The sequence below is a fragment of the Rhododendron vialii genome, chromosome 1a (assembly GCF_030253575.1).
Source record: "Rhododendron vialii isolate Sample 1 chromosome 1a, ASM3025357v1".
Lineage (NCBI taxonomy): Eukaryota > Viridiplantae > Streptophyta > Magnoliopsida > Ericales > Ericaceae > Rhododendron > Rhododendron vialii.
Window position 1 is genome coordinate 16,820,946 of NC_080557.1, and position 23,222 is coordinate 16,844,167.

General features: G+C 38.7%; 1 protein-coding gene across 7 annotated transcripts; it reads left to right on the forward strand.

Annotated features, from left to right (window-relative positions):
* Window positions 1-916: 916 nt before the first annotated feature.
* On the forward strand, window positions 917-22,548 carry LOC131309729 (uncharacterized). 7 transcript variants are annotated; one of them, XR_009195032.1, is made up of 11 exons: window positions 917-1,150; window positions 3,437-3,491; window positions 5,126-5,161; window positions 5,257-5,301; window positions 5,825-5,908; window positions 6,147-6,212; window positions 6,503-6,541; window positions 8,909-9,008; window positions 10,007-10,137; window positions 21,982-22,121; window positions 22,208-22,548. XR_009195032.1 is itself a non-coding variant. In XM_058336429.1 (10 exons), exons 1-10 carry the CDS (start codon window positions 951-953, stop codon window positions 22,060-22,062), a joined length of 837 nt encoding a protein of 278 aa, XP_058192412.1. In that variant the 5' UTR covers window positions 917-950; the 3' UTR covers window positions 22,063-22,181. The 7 variants fall into 7 exon arrangements, 5 of the variants coding, with proteins under 5 accessions (XP_058192412.1, XP_058192535.1, XP_058192345.1 ...); XR_009195043.1 differs by having other exon boundaries at window positions 10,007-10,157; window positions 22,208-22,539; XM_058336429.1 differs by lacking the exon at window positions 22,208-22,548 and having other exon boundaries at window positions 21,982-22,181.
* The last annotated feature ends 674 nt before the right edge of the window (window positions 22,549-23,222 follow it).

Genomic DNA, 23,222 nt, shown 5'->3' on the forward strand with positions numbered 1-23,222 from the left:
AATCTGACAACCCTTTTCTCTCTCTCTCTCTCTCTCTCTCTCTCTCTCTCTCAACCCCTCCCCCATCAAGACCCAGCCTAACCTCGCCTTTCCCACCCAATCTCGTTGGCTCCGTTTGAAAACCCTCAGTCTTTCTCGCCTCGTCTTCTACGACTCTGCTTTTGACAAATTCAGGACCTCTAGATTGAGTCACTCCTTCCCGAAATTAGGAGATTGGGTGTTTCGCATCATGTCGAAAGTGTGTCATAGAGTCACCGGAAATTGGATTTGGTTTCTATTGAGCCTATGGAATTTGAGCAGCAAAGTTTACAAAGTAGTTTAGATTTCTATCGAAATTTGGAAACACAGTTAGTCTTGAATGACGAATTCATCCAAAAATTCTCGACAAAAGTAAATAAAAATAGTAGTCCATAGAAAATCGGAAAATCTCTTGTCCATTGGAGCTCTATTCTGGGCCGCGAAAGTGAGAGGTATAGATTTTGTTTCGATTTTGTGCGGAGCCGCGGAGGAATTCGTGGACGGGAATATTTTCACGGCAATACAGCAGCAGGGTCTGAATAGAGAGAGAGAGAGAGGGGTTCCAAAAACAGGTGAAGAGAGAACAAGGGAGTTTGGATAATATTTTCCAGCTTTAATAGGGTAAGAGTGTAAATTTAGTTCAATTGGTCGTGGCAGTAAAGTATGTGGTTGTGGCATTATTTGCGCCCTTTTGTTCACCCTCCTCCTTAAGTGATGAGGGACACACTATTTTAATCAATAAAAAAAAATAATATTAAAACAAAAGTGGCGATGGGTGAACAAAACTCAACTCTAACAAAGCACAAGAGTCTATTATCCACAAACTGGAAATCAGGAATTCAAATTGAAATGGCCGTGGGGAGCTACAACTACACCATTTGGCCTTTCTCTTTCTATTATCCACAAACTGGAAATCAGGAATTCAAATTGAAATGGCCGTGGGGAGCTACAACTACACCATTTGGCCTTTCTCTTCTCAATTAGGGTTAAGGCCTCAACGACGAAGGTCTTCTCCCACGGCTACCCCTTGCTGCTGCTGCTGTTCGCCTCAAGCCTCTCTTTCTCCCGTTGTTAGCTCAACACTCTCTGAGATTAAAAGTTCAGGCGTAATCGCTTGCCTTCGTGCCCAAAGGTAAACAACGACAACCTCCTCACTCATACCCTAGCATTTTAGAACTATTAACAGTGATACTAACAGTGATGGGTACATCATACTGTAGATAAATTGTGTGAGATTATGGGCCTTTTGGGCAGGGGCAGCTTCAAGATTTTAATTCAGCGGTGACATAAATGTTGAAAAAAAATTCTATACAAAAAGACTATATAAACTATAAGATATTTATCTGGGTTGAAATTTTATTGTGCTTGGTTTAGTTTGTTTTGCTGAGTTATAACGTCTACTTACTCACAAATGTAAGTGAATTTTCATTTAATTTGTCTTCATGAATGATCCAGTGCCGACAATATTAAAAAAATACAAAATGTATGTTTGAAATACAAAGTTTTAGTGCATATTTTGAACCCGGGGGTTCGCTTGAATCCCCTCAACCTAAGGTAGAGCCGCCCCTGCCTTTGGGCTAATTTTTAGTGTCTTTTTGGTACTGCCCTTTTGGTCGTTCATATAAGACAATGCTTAGTGTCTTTAGCGTTGTCTTATCTCTTAACTTTTTTTAAATTTTGTGCTATATTTGTATACTTTTCGGATTCCTCCCGTTGAGACGAACATGTGACATAAAAAATTTAGCCCAAAGAGCCTTGTGTATCTGATAAATGTTTTATTTAGCCTAAAAAAATTAACCAAATGTGGGATACAGGGTATGTGATCCTTTTTGATATGTAGTTTAATTTAATTTTCATATCTGGTCAAATAAACCAGTCTTTCAACATTTTGATGTATTATCTGGTTCAGAGCAGATATCGTTTTGAATTAGAAGATAATTATTCTGAGCTTACTGCAGCTACTCTTCACACACAGTTGCTATAATTTCTGTAACAAATCTCCAAACATAGATTTATGTGTGGCCCACTATGGCTATGTTTATGTTTATTATTAATTAACAAATGCGCTTGATAACTATTGGTGATAAATAAGCATGTGTTTCTAGGATGCTTGTGAATGGTTGTCTCCATTAGTATTCGGTGTGTCCAATGCAGGGATACATTACATGTTCAGACAAACGTATAGTACCATCTTCTTCGTGATGGAAACATTAGAGACAGTTTACAACAATTCAGAGAGTCCCTAACTGAAAACCTCCTGTGTTCCATCAATGGGGTTCTTATCAATACAAGGCCATAGGTTAGAATAATCACCGTTGTTCCCTCAACCACTTGAGCAATCATGGCTAAAGGTATATATGGGGTTTCCACTGCATATATTGTCACGTATGATTTTCTTATTGCTATTAGTGGGACAGTTGCATAATATCAACGGAAATTACTTTTACAATCCGAAAATGTTTTTTCAAATGGTAATGTATATCATTGCGAAGTACATAATAATCTGCAGTTAGTTTTCTATCTCTTGTTGACCCTTTTCATTTGTTTTGATGGAAACTGGTTTCCATGAAAAAAGGTTATCTTTCCCTTCTTCTAAATCATCAGGCACTAATATATTTTCAGGCAAGTTAGGGATAGGTTATACTTATAGGTAACATAGTTTATAGTAAGTACACATGATGGTCAATACTGCACTTCGTGGGGGCATAATCAGAGATTCAGAGACTGCAAGGGTGCACGGAAACTCTTATGAGTTGCATGCTTTTTGTTGAGAATCCTCCAAGATGTGAAGGCCCTACAAACAACGGACCAATGGCAGGTAGCCCAACAGGATATCCACCGCCGTTCGGCGCTGTCTGCCCCAGGAGTCCCGGAGTAGTAAATGCTTGTGGAAGTTTCTCCCCCCTTACCCCATAAATCTGTAACAAGAGAGGCGGTGTATCTGAGTGTGGTGAGAAAAGAGAGCAAGTGAGGCAGACCATAGAGAGAGTTCCTTCAGTTTTTTCAGTATTTTCGGCGAACAAGAAATATTGTGTCTCTCTCTGTGGAGTGGAGTTGGCAATTGGAAAAACCACACCACACGTACATCTTGTGCCTCTGTATGTGTGTGTTATCACTGATCCTGAACACTTTTCTCCATTAGGGTGCACATTGGTAGCATCACAATGGATTTTTTTTTTTTATAACATTATAATGGATAACCTTACAAGAGTTATATGATGGTACTTTCTGAGTTCTCTGATATGCTAATTGTTCAGTTTCAGTCGGCGTCTGGAATGAAGGTTCTCCATTTCGTTTACCTGTTCAAGTTGTATGACTAGATATGCATCATCACTTGTTTTAATACACTTATTTCCAATATGAAATTACCATGGGATTCGCTAGCTAATTATTTTGTTCCCCTTGTTCTATCTAATAGTGCAGAGCTAGCAATTGAAGCTGCATGTGCTGCACTTAGGGGTGGCATCTCAGTTGTGAGCTTTCTTAATTCTTAACTCCTTCCTCTGAGTACAGTAAAAACTTCAAAATAATTCTTGATAAAGACATTTGGTCCATAGGTTGAGCGAGGAAGTAATAAATGGCGAGTAACCAATAAGATGGATTTTCTTGTATTAGATGACTTCCCTTGGTTTGCTAGAAAAGCTTTTAGTGCTTGGAAGTATGTGTTAGGCTATTTCTTTGATTCTCTTCTCAAAGGGAAGAAGAGTTTTGGACTTCATCAATTGTTTAAACTGTGGTTGTGTATATCAAGTATTCTCGAGTGACACATAGCATGTTCGGGTGATGAAGAGTCGCTGTTTGCACTGCGGACACTTGGCACTGCTGCGAGGTAGAGGACCGTGCCTGGTAGAGCCCTGTGGCTCCCAAGATGAATGCTAAGGTGAAGAGGCACAAAGAGAATACTTAGGGGAAGAGGCATGGAATCCCGACCGACGGAAGGGACTAGTGTTGACATAGGTCAGCCTATAGTTCACCATGTCCCACAGAGATGTCTTTACCCAGACAGGTCTACCCTAGTTGGTCGCATTACAGGCTAGACCGAGTATGGTCTACACCTTATCGTATGCAGGAATGAAGGGAGATCTAGTGCCTTAGTGGCTTAAAAGTTGAAGCCTTGAAGGGGTTGCCACGGTGGTTGTGAAGTAGCACTTGCGAAACAGTTGTGGGTGTTGCGACATACGTGGCTTGATAGTACAAAAGGGATGAGGGATATTCCCTCATCACACGTTAAGATGTTATTGGCTAGCTCAGTAGCTTGGACTTGAGTGTTTACCCAAGTCGCCTATAAATAGAGCCATCCGTTCTGAGTTTACAGTTTACACAGTTCCCAAGAGGCACAATCTTAAAGGAGAGCATTCCTTTTTAGAGAGAAGTGCCTTGGGATTTGTGAGAGATAGTACTCCCATGCAGAGGCAATCTGCCTAGAAGGTGAGAACCTGTCAAAGGTCTCTTCCCAATTGTTTGCCTTCTCCTTCACTCAGCGGCGGATTTAGCATGGGCCATAAACTCTAATGGGGGTTGATGAACATGTAACTTTTTTGGTAGTGCTTTCAATGAGGAAGGTTCATATTATCGTATCATTTGTTAGGGTTTTTTTTTTTTTTCCTTGAGTTTGTGTTTTCATTGTGCCCCCCACTACTCATTTTTCCTGGCTATGCCAGTGCCTTCACCCCTCTAAGATGACTTCAACTTCCTTTACCTGATCAGTGATCATTCTCACCTCTTCAGCAATATTCTCAGGCATATAATCCACAGATTTTTAACCTCTTACATACTCCCTCCGTCCCAAAATGAATTCCACGAATTCAAAATCTCTCAGAAAATTGTCTACATATATTTTTTTAATCTTTAATGCCTTTTATATGCATTTTTTTTTGAATGGCAATGCCTTTTATATGCATGACAGACCTTGTTTGATAGATCTCAAAATTAGTTCTATTAGTCAAAGTTTTCAAAGTAAAAAAAAAGGACATTATAAATAGCACAATATAAATGAATTTCAGTAGGCATGTATGTCGAAATTGTAAAGGTACATTTAGACCTGTTTGTGTCCAATAAACTAACAATGGTAGAGTGTTTCTGATTCGTTTTATATTCTTTGTTGTAGCTGGAGATTGTGATGTCCACCCCAGGTGTGTTTGAGGTTGTTTTACTGACTTTCTGTTTGTTTTAATTTTTGTGATGCACTTCGCTTATTATCATGAGAGCTAATATGTGCTTCTTTTTCTCCCTCCACAGGTTTTACAGCAGCTGGTGAAAGACCATCCTACCAAAACTTTAGGAGTAATTACTTCCTAGGCTCTTAGTCTTCCTTTCATTGTTGTTTTGGCAAAGTTTGTAGACAAGAACCAGCACTCAACAAGATGCCATAGTCGTAACAAGGCTGTCTCTGTACTCTCTCGAATACTAATGGGGATTTATGTCTGGGTTCTTATGTTTGATCATAAGGAAGACAGAAGACTATTGGCAGTTGCTTTCAGTTTCAAGGGATATAATTCTGCCTTTGAACATCAGTGCTCGAGAAATTGCCATAATATGAGGAATTGAATGACTTTATGACAGGTTCCAAGAGAGAAATGCCTTATTTTTAGTATGATTATCCTTATATTTCTCCATTTTCGTGCAAAATTTGAAAGTAAAATATCTGGGCTGGCTTTGGACATTCTGGCTCATTTGCTATCTTGAAAATGCTCGATGCTACAAGTCTCTATGTTCTAGTTCTTTTATTTTCTTGAAAAATCTTCTTCCTCTTGTGTCATGTAAAAGGGTAATTGGGATTGCTTTGAAGATTCTGAGTATCTTTCAGGTTGGGACTGTTTTAAATGCTAAGGATGCCAAAAGCGCCGTAAATGCTGGAGCCAAATTCCTCATGAGTCCTGCAATGGTAAAGGTATACTTCTGGAGTTCAAATAGAATTCGTGCATGACCTTAAATTTAAATATATCAGTCTAAGAATCTTGTCATTTTGTTTTTAATTTTGTTCATTCTGTTCTTGTTTCCCACTTTCTTTTCCTATATTTATTTGTTACCGTGACTTCATCGTGAAGCTGGAGTCTGGAGAATTAATTTATGCTTTGTTGTAAATTTAGTTTGCTTCTTTCTCCTAAAACATGTTCAACGGTCTTCAGGATATTCTGGACGATGCGAAAGGCAGTGAAGCTCTATACATACCCGGTGTTATGACCCCTACAGAAGTATGAATGTTGAACTATCTTAACCCTTAGATCTTCTTATGTTGTAGGGCTGCTTAACCCGGAGATCTCATTGAATTGTATGCAGCTGCTCGTCATGCGGTGAATCTTGTATTCTTATGAGGATTCTAGATGATTTCTTTCTAAACTCACGCGCACACGCACATACATATTCATTCTTTCAAGTTCGACTTACATCATCTCTGAATCATGGAACTTGTGGTGCAACTCCAACCTTTTGTTTTTCGTTTTCGTTTCCAAAGAAAATCAGACTTACACTGACTGTTTTTCAGATATTATCTGCACATGGTGCTGGTGCGAAAATTGTAAAGGTGATTGTTCAATGAATTATAATATTGTATTAGCAATTTTCCAGAAAGTAAAGATGTTGATTAGTTGTTTCCTGCCTTGTAGACAATACAAGTACTAAATGAAATCTATTGTTGATTAACTTCATCTTTGAAATACTAATCCCAATTGAACTGTTTATTCATTAGTTGCAGAGTCACATTATGATGGGTTGTTATTTTCATAATAAAGTAAGATTAAGTAAATAAACATTTTTTTTCCTATATCTTACACTGTGATTATAATTTGGTGAAGTCTAATGTATGTAGAATTCAAAAAAATTTACCCTACAAGATATACTTAAGTGGATATAGTTATATAAATGCGTGAGAAAGATGGTTGGCACCTGCATCGTAACTAGTTGGACTGTACTGCAACCTGCCATCAACTTACACGGCTCCTAAACAATTGAAGTAAACATACCTCACCCTTACCCTATGTAGCACGAACACAACAGTTATGGGACAAGACAATTCTAAAAGAAAGGGAAACCGACACGGGATTTTTTATTAAATATAATTTGTTTAGTTGCAAACATATATTATAGCCACTAAATATTTAGGTTAGGACTCCTATCGAATGTAATATCGACCGATGGTGTATGCCTATACACATGCATACATTTTGTTTATTACACTTTTGCCTGTATCTTGTGAAGTTATAAATCTTTTACCCTGAAAAAGCTTTTAAAAATTATAAAAAAATGCCGTGTCCCCGGCCTGCCCCGTGTGCAATGGTGCTACCCATTATGAAGTTGAATCTAATAGAGTTGAACTTCATTTCAATTCTGCAAGTGTAGCTCAACATTAGTTTCCTAGTTAGAATCGAGCTCGAGCCTAACTTGAAAACCGTAAGGATGAGCACAACAAAACTCGACCATGCTGGGATCCTTTACAGCTCTCCTTATCCCAATATTCTGTTGTTTACTAGTTCAGTAGTTAAAACTTTATTGATCTACCCTATAAACATCAGGCTGTATGTTCGAGCTCAAGGGCATGCACTTTCTGGAAAACAATTTCAAAGTTGAAGTAGCACCAATCAATCCCTCTCGTATCCCCGTTAATTGGGGATACAGGGCTTCTAATGATTCAGACATTTTACCATCGATACACATGTAAATATTGTATTCATTTCAGGAAATTGTTGGGTAATTGACAGGTATCTTAGGCATTGAGATGCCATATTTTTAGTGAAGACCTAGTGTGGAGTTAGAAGAGGAAGCATACGAAATATCATAAATACTTGGACCATTTCCTATACAAATGAGTGTTGAGTATGAAGTTTGTTTTATTGCTCTGCCTTCACTTCCGCATTACATGGTACTTGCTTTTCTTGGGTAAGTTTTTATGTTTTGAGTCATAACGTGGATCCACGGATTTTGTCAATGAATTCATTAAAGAAGTTAATCATTTGCATATGTAAAATAGATACATATATTCTTCTACAACACAATGGCAAAACTTTTGTGTTAGAAATTTGTTGTATAAGCGTATCTATGGTATTAGTTCTGTATCCTTTACCCTTATCCATAATTCATAGGAGTAAGGAGCAACAGCCTTTCTTATAAGAAACCCATAGCCTTTGAGCATTTTGGTTGTGTTTCTATATATATAATGCATCAAGACATGAACATTTGAGACCACTATCTCTCTATTTTTATCGTATCTATGTATATGGATCTATAAGATATCATTATACCTCCAAGATGCATGTTCCTATCAACTTAAGTCCTGTAAGAAAAAAGAAAGGAGGGGAGGGTACATAGAAGAGAGGTCACATGTAGGAGGCTTGTAAATGGTATCTATATAATATCATTGATGGCCATTAGATTCCTTTACCTGGTAGCGCACTCCTTTCCACAATTTGCTATGCCAATGTTTTAGTTGGCTGTTGGCCAAACATCAGAATCATATCTTGTTTGCAACAAAGCTCTTAAATCATGGCATTCCAGTGGCCACTTTTTGGTTCTTAAGAAAAATTATTCCATGGTTCTTGAGGATTACAAGTCACTGAACCTTTTATCCTTTTTTAGGCCTCTATGTACTGTTGGTCATTGTTATTCCTTATATGTTGATTTTTTGTTTATCCCATTATCAGCATGCTGCATTCAAATTCTTAGTTATATGCACCTACATTATGATAGTCCATGCGCATATCAATTTTCAAAAAAACCTCTTTCTAAGACTTGAATCTATAACAACAAAATATGAGCCAGTATCTACAACTTTAAGATGCTTCATCCCTGTGAGTTCATATGGAATTGTCTCTATTGGCATGGATTAAATCTTAATTTGGAAGGGCATGTGCCCTGTGCATATCTCTTATTTCCTCTATTTTATGTTGTGCTATAGGTTTATCCTGTGTCCATGTTAGGTGGTGTTCGGTACATATCAGCTCTTAGAAAGCCTTTTTCTCATATTTCAATGATTGCTTCTCAGGGCATAACAATAGGTTGGTAATGAACTTCATCCTGTGTCTATTGTCTTGTTTTAACTGCTTTATGCCTTGTTAGGATCATAACTTGAAATTTTTTTTCTAACTCAAAAAACACTCATTATCCCTACTTCCAATCATTACTCTCATTTTTCTCACCACTCTCCAATCATTATTCTCATTTCTCTCTCTATCTCTCTTCAATCATTACCCATATTTTCAATTATTACCCTAATTTCTCTTTCCACTCATTACCCCAAAAACCAAACCAAAAAATTTTCAAAACATGATCCAAACGGGGCATTACCCTTCTGTATAAGTGTGAAGAAAAAATTTCTGCAACTTTCTGAAGATTTATACTTTTTTAGCACTTGTGGTGGGTCATGAATCCGTTTCAGTTAAGAGAAGCCTCAAAATTTTTAACAATTGGTTGAAACTAGCTGCATGCCTGCCAAACATTAGTTTGTCTGGAAAAATTCTTTCCCTGGTGGTAGGTGCTTGGCAAATACAAGGAACCCTGCTACTTATCTGGTGTTGGTTTTATCCAAGAAGAAACAATGTAATCATCTTGAGTGCTGCCTTTGTCAACCTGGATCCTAAATGGTCCAGTGGAAAAAAAAGAAATCCTTGGAAGTGCCTGAAAAGATCCTACTTTTTTCTCATCAAGCATCCTCGGTATTTGTCATTCTACTAGGTCAAACGTATTTTTGAAAAGTTAGACGAGGCCCAAAGTTGCTATGGATTGTTAGTTCATGAATACTTATTTAGTGACTTTGGTAGTTTGGTTGTTATACCTTCATCATGTTACCATAACGTGTTTTTTTATCCTAATTTGATTGAAATAATGTTTTATGTCCATACGAATTATAATTCTTAAACAGAGATGTACAAGTCAACGTGTCCCCAACATGTCCATGTCTTAATTTTGTGGAAAATAATGTGTGTGGCATATATGTGTTGTGCTTCTTAAATTTCTACCATCAGCTGAATGGAGATATGCTTGGAATCTGATGCAGATTTAATTGGCGATTACATTGCCCAGGGAGCATCATCAGTTGTCTTGTCAGATGCTATATTTGGGAAAGAGGCTATGGATCATAGACGTTTCAATCTAATACATCAACTTTCCCAGCTTGCGGTTTTGCGGGTAAATGAAGCTGTACAAAGGTTGGAATTTGACAAGACAAATGAACCCTTTTCGAGTTAAATGCTGACCACAGAAATGTTCCCTTTATATTCAGAACAGTCTACTTTTCAATTATGTTGGGAAAGCCTCAAAAGTATTCGACTTATTTTTTGCGGCTTTTTCCCAACTTAATGCAAGCAAGGGTCGTCTGACTCGCAAGCTATGGTTCAAGAAGTTCAACCTGTGTACAAAGGGAATCTGCGGAGAATTCTCCGAAGTATTTTCTAAACTTGAAACACATTGACTCTTTTGCTTTAGGTCCCACGAATTAGATTACTGTTTCCCAAGGGTTTCTCCAATGGCATAACCGAAATTGGATAATCACAACTTGTCATCTCATCTTTTGGTTATCCATTTAAGGGGTTGCTAAGATTGACAATGTGAAGTCCCACAATGGTTCATAATCAAAAATCCATTTTTAGTAGAGGGAGATAGAGAGAGTTGGGAATAAATGTAAGTGAGTGTGTCCATTGATAGTGATGGGAGGAGAGAGATAGAAAGAGAGAGTGTGTGGTCCCCATTAAATTTGGTTATCCAAAATGAAAATGTTGCTAGTTTTGGTTATCCAAATACCAAAATTTGGTTATTAGTTAAGGGGTTTCTAAGACCATTGTGAGCTATATTTTGGACCAATATTGCTAACTTTAAAAATCTTTTAGTTTTGGTTATGCCATTGGGGAAACATAGGCAAGGTAAATTTCACTTAACTTCCCGCATGTTTTTGACTAAGGTATGGATTTGAAATTCCACTATCCTCCCCTTGCTTTTGAATTTATTACCAAGATTTCCCCTTTTTGTCTAAGTGGCCTAAACGGTGTCACTCCTGAAGAGTAAAAGACTTAAATGCCCTTAACAACTACTCTCTCTGTTCCAAATTGAGAGTCCATTTTGGGGATTCCAACTATTTAAGGGGACATGCAATGATTACACCTATAATGCCTATCATTTCCACCATTACCCTTACATTCTATCTATTTTATAACACTTATATTCACCTCTGAGGGACACTTTTGGAAAATCACCAAATTTTTCTTTCCATTTTTGGAAAAGGACCATCATATTGGAATAACCCATAATGGAATAATGGACTCTCAATTTAGAACGGAGCGAGTATGATATTTTTATTTACCCAAACTATATTCTTCATTTTTTTAATCACTCTCTTTTCCCTTGCTTGCTTCAGGTCTTCTCTCGCATTTTCCTCCTAATAAACACCATAAAAGCACAAGTAGGGAAAACAACCACACAGGCACCTCCAACACGTCCTCTCCTCTACTGTGAACTAAACACACACCTACATACACATTTTGTTGCTCCGCATACCAGCGCTGAGTTATGAGGTAGCTCAACTTGGCATAAACAAAGTCACTAGTAACGTGTCCATAAGTTTTGGAGGTATGCAAGGTACATAAACAGGCTCAAAAGTATTGGACACAATGCATTGGAAAATTGATGAAAGAGAAAAAAGTGAACTTACTGTACGTAGATCTTAATCCAAAATTGGGCACGGCTGTCTATTCTCTCTATCTATAAGAATATCTATATGTCACGTCTCCAACATTACAAGCAATTCATCAAACATGTCGAAATATTCGATCAATATATTATTCTTCTCACAATGTGGTACAGTATATAGACTGGATACAAGGTAAAATAAGGAAAGAGAATAAAGTCAAATCAAATCCCTAATTGATTCTACCTAATTGAGTATCTTCCTAATTACATTCAATATATTAATTATAGTCAACACTCCCCCTCAAGCTGGAGTATAAACATCGTGTACTCCCAGCTTGTGACAAATAGTATCAATGGAAGTCTTGGAAAGTGCTTTGGTGAAAATATCAACCAAAGGAACAAAAGGAGTGTTAATATCTTTAGATTCCACCTTTGACCGAATGAAACGACAATTAACTTCAATGTGTTTGGTCCTCTCATGGAATACTGGATTATTAGCAATATGGATAGCAGCTTGATTATCACAATATAGAGGAGTAGGATTATGTACTGGAATCCCAAACTTTTGTAGAAGTGTGCGCAACCAAGTCAACTAACCAGCGGTATGAGCTATTGCTCTATACTCTGCCTCAGCACTAGAACGTGCTACAACCAACTGTTTCTTACTTCTCTATGTCACAAGATTGCCTCCTATAAAGGTGCAATAGCCAGTAGTAGATCGACAATCAACAGGAGATCCTGCCCAGTCAACATCTGTATATCCTTCAATACGAAGATGTCCAAATGATTTGTAGAAAAGTCTACGTCCGGGAGCATTTTTTAGATACTTTAAGATACAAGCAACTGCCTCCATATGAGGAACTTGAGGATGAGTCATAAATTGACTAACAACACTAATTGCATAGGAGATATCGGGTCGAGTAATAGTTAGATATATAAGTTTTCCCACAAGTCTCCGATACATCTTAGGGTCGTCAATCAGCTCACCATCTTTAGGCATTAACTTAAGATTAGTCTTCATGGGAGTAGCTACAGGTTTAGACCCAATATAACCTGTATCTTTCAAGAGATCGTGTAACGCCCCCAATTTTGGATACGTTAAAAAAATATTTTATTATAAAAACGAAGTGAGTCTGGCTCATTATTACATCATAAACCTTACAAAAGTACTTTTATTCAAATAACGGAGGGAACTAGGGTTCCTATCTACTGCTCCGCTTCTTCCTCCATCCTGGCTAGCTCCTCGGCTTCGAAGGCCTCCAAGGTGTACATCTCACCCTGTTCATCTATATGAGGTCTGACACATTATACCGGCGTCACCACCAATATAATATGTCAGGGTCACCAAAAGATAACACCGTGAGCTACAACGCTCAATAGGAAATCCTTACCCACCAACCTTACAACAGTAAATCATTTACAACAACACTAGCAATCACACATCCACATTCGTTAATCAACTATCGTTGGTGTCCAAGATTTTCGTGTTTCTCCTACGCGACTCATCGTAGATCGTGTCAACATTTTCACATACAAATCAACTTTTCAAAATCATTTGTTTAACTCACCCAACCTCGGTTCCGCCGCGCCGGGTTCCCGAGTATCCTCACAATGGTTCCGCCGCGCCGGGTTCCCATTGGCACACAATTGCATTGGCTCCGTACCGCGGATAACCATACCTCACCATGGTTCCGCCGGTCCGGGTTCCCATGGGAACGCACACAACCTCATAATGGTTCCGCTATTCTGGATCTCCATTGGAACACACACAACCTCACAATGGTTCCGTTTTTCCCGGATTCCCATTGGAACACACACAACCTCACAATGGTTCCGCTTTCCCGGATTCCCATTGGAACACACACACCCAACTCACATTATGCCACCAAAACCGGTCATAATGTAGTTTCAAAAATATTTCCTTCCTCGGAAAATATTTCATTTCATTAACCACACCCTAGGTGCCATGTTTCTACTTTCTCGGTTCTCGTGTCTCGTTTACATGCAAAGACTCCGCGGTAGGACAAAGTAAGCATGAATCATTCATTATAATCTAACAAGATTATCCAACTCTATAATATATCACAAGTAACACAATCGATTTATGTATGCAAGCTCATACTCCTTGAAATATCAGAATACGAATACTTCGATTCACATGGTAACGTTTTAACTTTCGAAAACCGTTCTTTCTTAAAGATCAAACAACATACGTTTTACTTAGAATAAGTAAGTAAGTGAGTAAGGATAAACTTAGAGTTAGGGGTAAGAATAATCTACCTTGATCCGAAACTAGTCGGGGCCGAATAAGCTAGTTGGAAGATTCTACGGGTGAAACTCGTAAATCTTGACCGAACTTTGGATGGCCGTAACTCAGTCAATCTTTGGCTGAATAAGATCGTTCTTGGGTCGAAATCGAAGCTCTAGAAGCGCTCTACAACTTTCGTGAAGGAAGTTGATCCTAGAAACTACTTTAGGTAGGAGAAAAATGGGGATAAAAGAAGGGACAGTAAGCTGTCTGGATATGGAAATCCGAGATTTTTACTGAACTTTGGATGACAATATCTTTGTCATTTCTTCACCAATTGGGGTGGTTCTTGGGTCTAACTTGAAGGTCTCGAAGTGCTCTACAACGTTTCTGAAGGAAGTTAGCTCTAAAGACTACCTTAAGAAGGAGAAAACTGAGGATTTTTCAAAGGGCAGTAGGCTGCCTGGAAAAACAGAAATGGTTTCTAGAGAGAAGTGAGAGCAAGAAGTGAATGTGTGAGTTGAAATGCTTGGAATGACTTACTATTTATAGGCAAAACCTTGGCTCTCTCTCCTCTCTTCAAGGCCGGTCCCCCCTCTCTCTCATTCTCTCAATTTTGACACTTGTCAAGCATTCTTTGAAAGATCAAGGTCTAAACCCTAGGTTTGCATGGCTAGTTTGTACCAAGGATTGGATTATGGAAGATTTGGTGGAAGAAAAAATAGTTTGTACAAGATTTTGTGTTAAACAATTGATAATGGTACAAAGAAAGTTAGATTCTTGGCTAGGAAGAATATTTCCCAAGGATTTGAAAGGACAATGGAAGATCAAGCATGGTAAAACCAACCTTTCTTCTTTCTTCCCTCCTCTCTCTCTCTCCTCTCTCCCTCCTTTCTCTCGGCCAACTCTCTCTCTCTCCCCCCTCTCTCTCTCCCGGCCTCTCCTCTCTCTTTCTCTCCCTCTCTCTTGCAAAAGTACACACACACACACACACACACACACACACACACACACATATATATATATATATATATATATATATATATATATTAATGGTACAAGAAAACAATTAAAATAGTAGGTACTTTGGTACTTTGAATCAAAGAAACTTAAGGACTAAGATTTCTTATTAAACAAACAAATAAGCACATGTTGGATTAAACTAATAAATTAGTGTACTAATGTACTCTAGGTAGATCAACTCCTCATTAAACCAATCCAATTGTGTACAAAATCTCAATATAAAATAATATTAAGGTACCTAGGAAATCTTAGGCTTTTAAATCCAAGGTACATGCACATAATAAAATATTGGTACATCATCCCATGGGTTTTTAGAAAAGACTAGTTTATTAAAACCCTTGTACTTAGTTGAAAGACCAACCTATTACCCAATGAATAATAAATCCCCTAATTTTTATTGTCCAATGGACAAAAGTTAAAAGGAAACTTTTATATTAAAATAATCAAAGTTGTCCTTTAAAGCATGTGACAAAAGCCCTATATTTAAATATAGGTGTGGTACCAAGTACCCCAATTAAATAAAAAGGTTAGGATTCTCCCCATTAGATTATAATAGAGTACAAGTACTAGTTTAATCAATAAAGTACTTTTAGAAATCTAGGGTTTAGATATACCCCGATATTTTAATGCATAAAAGTACATGGGAATCCAAATCTTGATTATAAAAATAAAACTTTGTACCATGTTGGAAGATTAGTGCTATTACCCAATGGGTAATAGTTTTCCTTGCGGTTAATAACCAATGGACAAAAGAGTGAGGTACTTTATACATTAAAGTAATACCATGGTACTATAAGCTAGTATATATAACTATATATATATATAGGTACTTTATAATCAAACAAGTACTTTAGATAGAAAACTAGATTTACTCTATTATCCAATGGACAAAGAAATCCCTAACATCTATTGACCAATGGATAAAGGCACAAAAAGGTTAAAGGAGGTTCAAAAGGTTCCTCTAGTAACTAAGTGAGTTGGTAGCTCGGTTCCTCCAACTAGTTGGTTAGAAACTAACTAAATTGGTCAAGTAGGGTTTCTAGTCGAGAGTTTAACCAATGACCAAATCTAACTACGACGAAATTTAACAAGAAATCATATAGCCACTCAAGAGAAAATAAGTAATTCAAATAAAATTCAAATATTTAACGAAATTTTTACTGACCAAAAATCAGGGTTGTTACAGATCGAGAGTGTACTTCCTTTGTGATAAACTGATGCCTGCTTTGGAACAAGCCACCTCAATGCCAAGGAAATATCGAAGCTTGCCTAGATCTTTGGTAAGAAAGCTAGAACCAAGATGGCGAATTAGTGTTTGAATTCCAATGCGATCACTACCAGTGATGACGATATCATCCACATAAATCACGAGAATCGTCTTTTTAAAGAACACGGAGTGATCAGCCTCACTCCGAGTTATTCCATGAGAAACCGGCCGGGAGACTGTTTGAGGTCATATATAGATTTGTGAAGACGACACACACTCCCCCTTGGACTCAAAACCGGGTGGTTGTGCTATATAGACAGTCTCAGATCCCCATGTAGAAAGGCATTCTTGACATCGAGTTGGTGGAGAGGCCAATCAAGATTTGCCGCAAAGGAGATAACAATCCATACAGAATTTGGGCCACCGAAGAAAAAGTCTCAGTATAATCGAGCCCATAGGTTTGGGTGAAACCTTTGGCCACAAGACGAGCTTTCAGCCGATCAAGAGTACCATCAGGATTTTGTTTGATAGTAAACACCCAACGGCAACCAACAATATGTGCTCAAGTAGGCTTGAGAACAAGAGTCCAAGTATGATTTATGGACAAGGCACGCATCTCTTCTTCCATAGCGGAGCGCCATCCAGCATGAGAAAGAGCCTCCAAATAAGACTTAGGAACAATAATAAAAGATAGAGACACAGAAAAAGCGCAAAAAGAGGGAGATAAACGATCATAGGATACAAATTGAGAAATAGGATGGAAAGTGCAAGAACGCGTACCCTTACGAACGGCAATATGCAAGTCAAGATCGGGATCCTCAGACGGTGAAGGAGATGATGTGGGTAAAGAAGTTGGGTTTGTAGGAGCAATAGGTGGTGCGGCAACGGAAGAGTGACGAACATAGACCTGTTTTATGGGTGGTAGAGGAGCAGTCTCAGGAGGACGAACCGGTGTAATGGGTGATTGAGGAGCAATCTCGGGAAGACAAGGTGATGGACCAAGATCAGCCAACATGTCTCTGTAACCGTGCACCTGCTAGGGAATAATATGGCACTGTCTCAAAGAATGTCATGTCAGCACTTACAAAGTGCTTGCATAGCAAGGGTCTATAACACTTGTATCCTTTCTGTGTCCCAAAATAACCAAGAAATATACATTTATAAGAACGAGGATCAAGCTTATCATGACCTGTAGAGAAATTATGCACGAATGAAACACAACCAAAAAGTTTTGGGAGAAGAGAAAAAAGATCCTTGTCAATAAAGAGAAAGAGAACCTGGTAAGGAGTTTTGTTGTTCAAAGCCCGAGATGGCATTTTATTTATAAGATAATTAGCTGTAAGAACTGCATACCCGAAAAAATATTTTGGAACATGCATGTGAAGCCTAATAGCTCGGGCGACTGCTAAAACCGGTCCATTTTTTCGCTCAGCAACCCCATTTTGTTGAGGGGTGGTTACACAAGAAGTTTGATGAATAATGCCATCTTGGGCATTATTAGTTCGCAAAATACGTAATTTGGCAATAAATTTAGTGACAATTTCAGCATAAAAATTCGAAAACACAGAAAATAGTTGAGACTAATCTTTGAGAAGATATACCCAAGTTAAACGAGAATAATCATCAATAAATGTGACAAAATAGCGAGCACCACATAAACTCGTGGTACGAGATGGTCTCCAAATATCCGAATGAACTAAAGCAAACGGTTCTAAACTAGGTGACTCAACTCGTAAAGGAAAAGAAACCCTATGATGTTTACTGAGTTCATAGGTGTCACAATTAAAAGGAGAAAAACTAGGTAAATCAAGAACTATCTTGCGAAGATTGGCAGAAGATGGGTGTCCAAGACGACAGTGCCACTGGTAAGGTGTGGTAGTGGAGTGGAAGGCAGATAACTTGGAAGGATTGGACGGCTGAAGGTAGTACAGACCATTCTTCTCATACCCCCACCAATTATCCTCTGCGTCTTAAGATCCTAAAATTCACAATGAAAGGGATAGAAGAGAACAGAACAATTGTGAATGTGAGAAAGTTTATGAATGGAAAGTAGATTAAAAGGAAATTGTGATAAGTATAAGACAGAAGTAAAAATAAGGCCAAAGGCACGATAAGTACCAATGTCAAATTTTAGTACCATCCGCTAGGGGTGGGCATGGGTCGGGTTTTGCCTGGACCTACCACCCGACCCGAACAGTCGGGTTGGCAAAATTTACACATGCTAGCCGTCCGACTGCAAGGCTAAACTCGACCGAACCGTCATATCAGATTGTCGGTCGGGTTGCGGTCGAAACCGACACTAAAAATACTCAGATTTGAGGGGGGGAAAAAAAGCAGAGGAAACATAAAGAGGACGGCGAATCTTCCGCCGTGGATCTATTCTGTCATTTTGGAAGCTTGGTCAGATGTGAGAGAGAGGGAGTCTGAGATAGAGAGAGGTTTTTTCGTGGTTGATTATCATCTTCGTTTTATTGCCAGCAATGTTGTCGTCGATCTCACTGCAACTCTGCGTAGATGGGTGGAGAGAAAGAGAGAGAAGGAGAGAGAGATCGAAATCCTTGAGATGTGTGTGTGTGTGTGTGTGTGTGAGAGAGAGAGAGAGAGAGAGAGAGAGAGAGAGAATAGGCGTGAGAGTGGAGAGAGAAAAAGCAAACATTGAAAAGAGAACTCTGAGAAATAATCTTGTTCTTTGCAAAAAATTTGAAAAGTCATGGTATAGAATCGAGATAAAGACCATAAGGTGTATCATCCACTGGGATCTTGACAGGTGTATTCTGTACCTACCTCCTTTTAATCGGACGGTTTGGGTTCGACGGGTTGTGATTCTCTACATCCAAAGCCCGAACTGAAAATCGAATATTTTGCATCCAAGGAACTGATGACCGTTCGATTCCTTGATCGAAACCGTCCGCATACCTTCGGGTCAGGTCGGGTTTTTGCACAAGCCTACCATCCGCAATAGTAACATATGAAGGAATAGAAGGTATAACGACATCAATTAGAAGAGACAAATCACCTATCATATGATCAGATGCACCAGAATCGAGAATCCATGGAGTACCACCAGTACGAGAAGATGAGTGAAGGCAAGTATTACCTGATGAGACATGGGTCACAATGAAAGTCGAAGATGCATTAGCCTTGTGAAACTTGGAATCATACTTAGACTTAGAGATAATAATCTGATCCGAAGGAGCTAGCCCAGATGGCTCCCCCTCAAATGTAGCCTGATTAGCCCAAGCCGGCTTGCCATGAAGCTTCCAACAGAACTCAACAGTGTGATGTGTACACTTCTTAGCGCCACGACCACCGCGCCCCCCACAGCCGCCACGTCGACCACCACGTTTATAAGAACTACTACGACTGGGGGGAGGGGGAGGGGGAGGGGGAGGGGGAGGGGGGATTAGAGTGGCTGAAATTCCCAGAAGATGGAATAGGACAAGTAGTAGGAGCAGCTAGGGTAGATGGAGTTGGATGCTCTAAAACAGAAGAATGAGGAGCAGCCCTTCGAACACGAGCAAAAACCTCATCAACGGTGGGAACTTCCTTGCCATAAAGAATTTGGGGACTGAGAGAAGCAAGTTCTGAATTCAGTCCGAACAGAAATTTGGCAACTCGAAATTTATCTCTGTACTTCTGTTGAACCTTTAAATCTATGGTTAAAGGTTGATGGACATTTAACTCATCCCACATCCCTTTATAAGGTGGAAAAGTACTCATCAACTGATCGATCTCCTTGTTGGATAGAGAAAATATTCTCATAAATTTGATAAATGCAAGAAAGATTTTGTTCGGATGAACATAACTCATGTAAAGTATCTCATACTTCTTTGGATGTGTCAAGGCATGCAACATTATTAAAAATATCAGGTTCAAGACAATTCCAAAGTAAAGTCATAATATACGAATCATTTTGAATCCAACCAGGATCATTAGACGAGGCAGCAGTGATATAGGAAGTCTGACCACTTGCTCGCAAAGAAACAGTCACAGCACGTGACCATGGCAAATAATTGGCCCCATTTAATTTAATTGAAGTGAGAGAACGATGATTAAATGGATCCCTAATAGTGTCCTTAAGAGCCTGATGTTTCGGTTTTCTTATCCTTATCACCCATAATACGATTAGAAAACCAAAAAATAGGAATAAACCAAATATTACCAGAGATTTCGAGTACTGCCCAGTTGATATCAGGCCCCGAAAAAAAAAGATTACCAGATCTGGTGGTCGTTGGAGATGCAACAGAGATACCCGGAGTTGATACGGTTCGGATGAGGGTCCGACGTAGCTGCTGGGGTTCAGGTAGGGCTCTAAACGAACCGAATCGAGCCGAACCTTGTTAAGTTCGACTCGGGTTTGTTAAGGTATGAGTTCGGCTCGAGTTCGATTCGAGCCTGAACAACTTGGCTCGAGTTCGGCTCGTTAAAATTTTTCAAGGCTCGGGTTTGGCTCGGTTGGGTTCGTTAAGATACTAGTCTGGCTCGAGTTTGGCTCGTTAAACTCAAATGAATCGAGCCGAGCCGAATCTAAGCTCGAATTGAGCTCGTCAAGACTCAGGTTTGATTCGGCTCAGCTCATTAAACTCAAGCGAACCCAAACTCTCTCATTGATCGTATAGAATTTGGGAGAAAAATAAGTATTGAATTATATATACAATCTTAAAAAAAAATTCATTTACAAATAGACCCCTATTGAATTATTAATTAAATTTAAGTATAGGTTCGCGAACCTAACCGAGCCGAATACCGTTAGGCTCAGGTTTGGCTCATTTACGGAACGAGCCTAGAATTGAGATTCAGGTTCAGATCGTTTAGCAGATGAATCGAACTCGAACAAGCTCTTACCGAACCGAGCCTCGAACAGTTCGCGAATGGCTCAGTTCATTTACAGCCCTAGGTTCAGGTGAGGTCGCCGGAGTACTGGGTAAACTATTTTGGTGGTCGGCGAGTGCTTAGGATGGCCAGCAAGTGGCTAGAGAGGGCTGGAAAAAACAAAAAAAAAAAGGGTCGGCAAAGATTTGTTTCTCAGATGGGTCTGAGAATCTGAGAAACAGAGATCGTTCGAGAGAGAATAGAAACAGGTTCCTTGGCTTTGAGAAAAAAGAGAGGATAAAGACGATACTTAGTCGACAGACCAAGAAAAGAAGAAAAAGTTGAAATCAGGTTCTTGGAACCTGCTTTGATACCATGTCGAAATATTCGATCGATATAGTATTTTTTTCACAATGAGGTACAATATATAGATTTGATACAAGGTAAAATAAGGAAAGAGAATAAAATCAAATAAAATCCCTAATTGATTCTACCTAATTGAGTATCTTCCTAATTACATTCAATACATTTAATACAGTCAACATAACATATGGCCGAAAAAGGCAATATGCATGCAATATCCAGCAATAGAACACGAAGTATGTACACGACAATATTAATACACAATCAAAATCTATAACTATGAGAAGGGAACATAACCTGTACCTCCTCATCAAGACATGGATCAAATTGATATAAGGAGAATTACAAGTATCCCACGATCAAATTTGCAGCAAGAAAAATAAAATTACTCCATAATTAGACTATTAACTGTCCTCAGTTGTGAAGATATTACTAACACCTTTCGGTTCAGTTAAAGAAGGATCATAACCATCGATTCTATGAGCTATCAAGCGATCCAAAAAAAGTGAATCATGATCATTCCGACTTCTATTAGATGAAAGGTGTAACCACGGAATCATTTTTTTTGTTTACGCAATAATCAACTTTTTGTGGATTTCTTAGGCACATCGAGTTTGAACAAGTTCAAATTTCACCCCTTATTTTTCTGCACCGATGTTCCTTTTTGTGGGCTCTGACTAACTCATGTACCATGCAGGAAGAGCTCGTGCAACCTAAACTAGTTGTACTAAACACAAGCAGTTGGCTTTTACCTGTTAAGATCATGCTAATCTCATAACAGTGTCAAACAGTTGAAACTTGAAAGGCATCGGGCTGGAAATGTGTGGGTTTGTACAGGTCCCTTAAGTAATTTAAAGCTCTAAAGTTTCAATTTCATGCATTTTTCATCTTCGTCTCGAATAACAATGTAGTGAATGGAACAGGTGGCCCTGGCTAGAGGCAACAATGTAAAGAAGCAAGGTTGCAAGGGTCATGCAGAATGTCCTGAGACCATGTCTTGCTAGTTCTGTTTTACTCTGTCTGGATGAGAGAAATGCTTGAACCATATGCAATTATCATAGTTCTGTTTTGAAGCTGAAGGACAATTAGGACATTATACATTTCGAGGCTTCAGCTGATGTTTGAGACTAGTAATTAATTTTAGTTTTACAGTTAAAGATTTATATAGTGATGGGTATCCATTTTACGGTGTTTTATGCATTTTTTTATTTTGATTTATGCAATAAACATGAGCATTTGGAGGACGGGCGGGCTTTAGTTCAGGTGTCAACAGTGTTATTGACAGTTCTTCGGGTGCGAACGATTCGGTTGGGTCCAATTCAAGCATTTTTTAAAACCAAACGGACATTTTACAAACCAAACCAAATATTGATGGTTCGGTTTGTCCAGTTCATTTCGGTTTTCCGGTTTGTTACTCATGCTGTATTTTAAAAATAACTCATGTATTTCATAAACTGGCAGAAAAAATAGTAGCAAATATAGCAACAAATAACGGTTACAGCACTCTCTAAGAGAGAATTATACCAGCAATAGTAGCAAATCTTTCTTGCCAACCGACAATAGCAAAACACACACAAATGAATGGTGTGGTACAACTAGCCACAAAACAGGGAGTGTCCCTTGTTTTGTCCCAAGGAGATGTCCCTGGGATTTTACATACCTCCTAGCTATTTTCAATTATGTTACTTTTGTACGGTTGTTACCCCTCCCTCTTGTTAGTGGGTTGGAAACACATGGTAGTACTCTGTAGCCACTTTGGCTTAGGATTTTACCATTTTCTCTTCTTCTTCTTCTTTTCTTCTGGAGTATGCTCCTTGCAGACTGTATATTCGGTTAATCTCTTTTTCATTTCAAACTATTCAACCACACCCCCCCCCCCCCAAAAAAAAAAAAAGAAGGCATAATGATCAAAGTCAACCATTCTAATTTTGATCATCA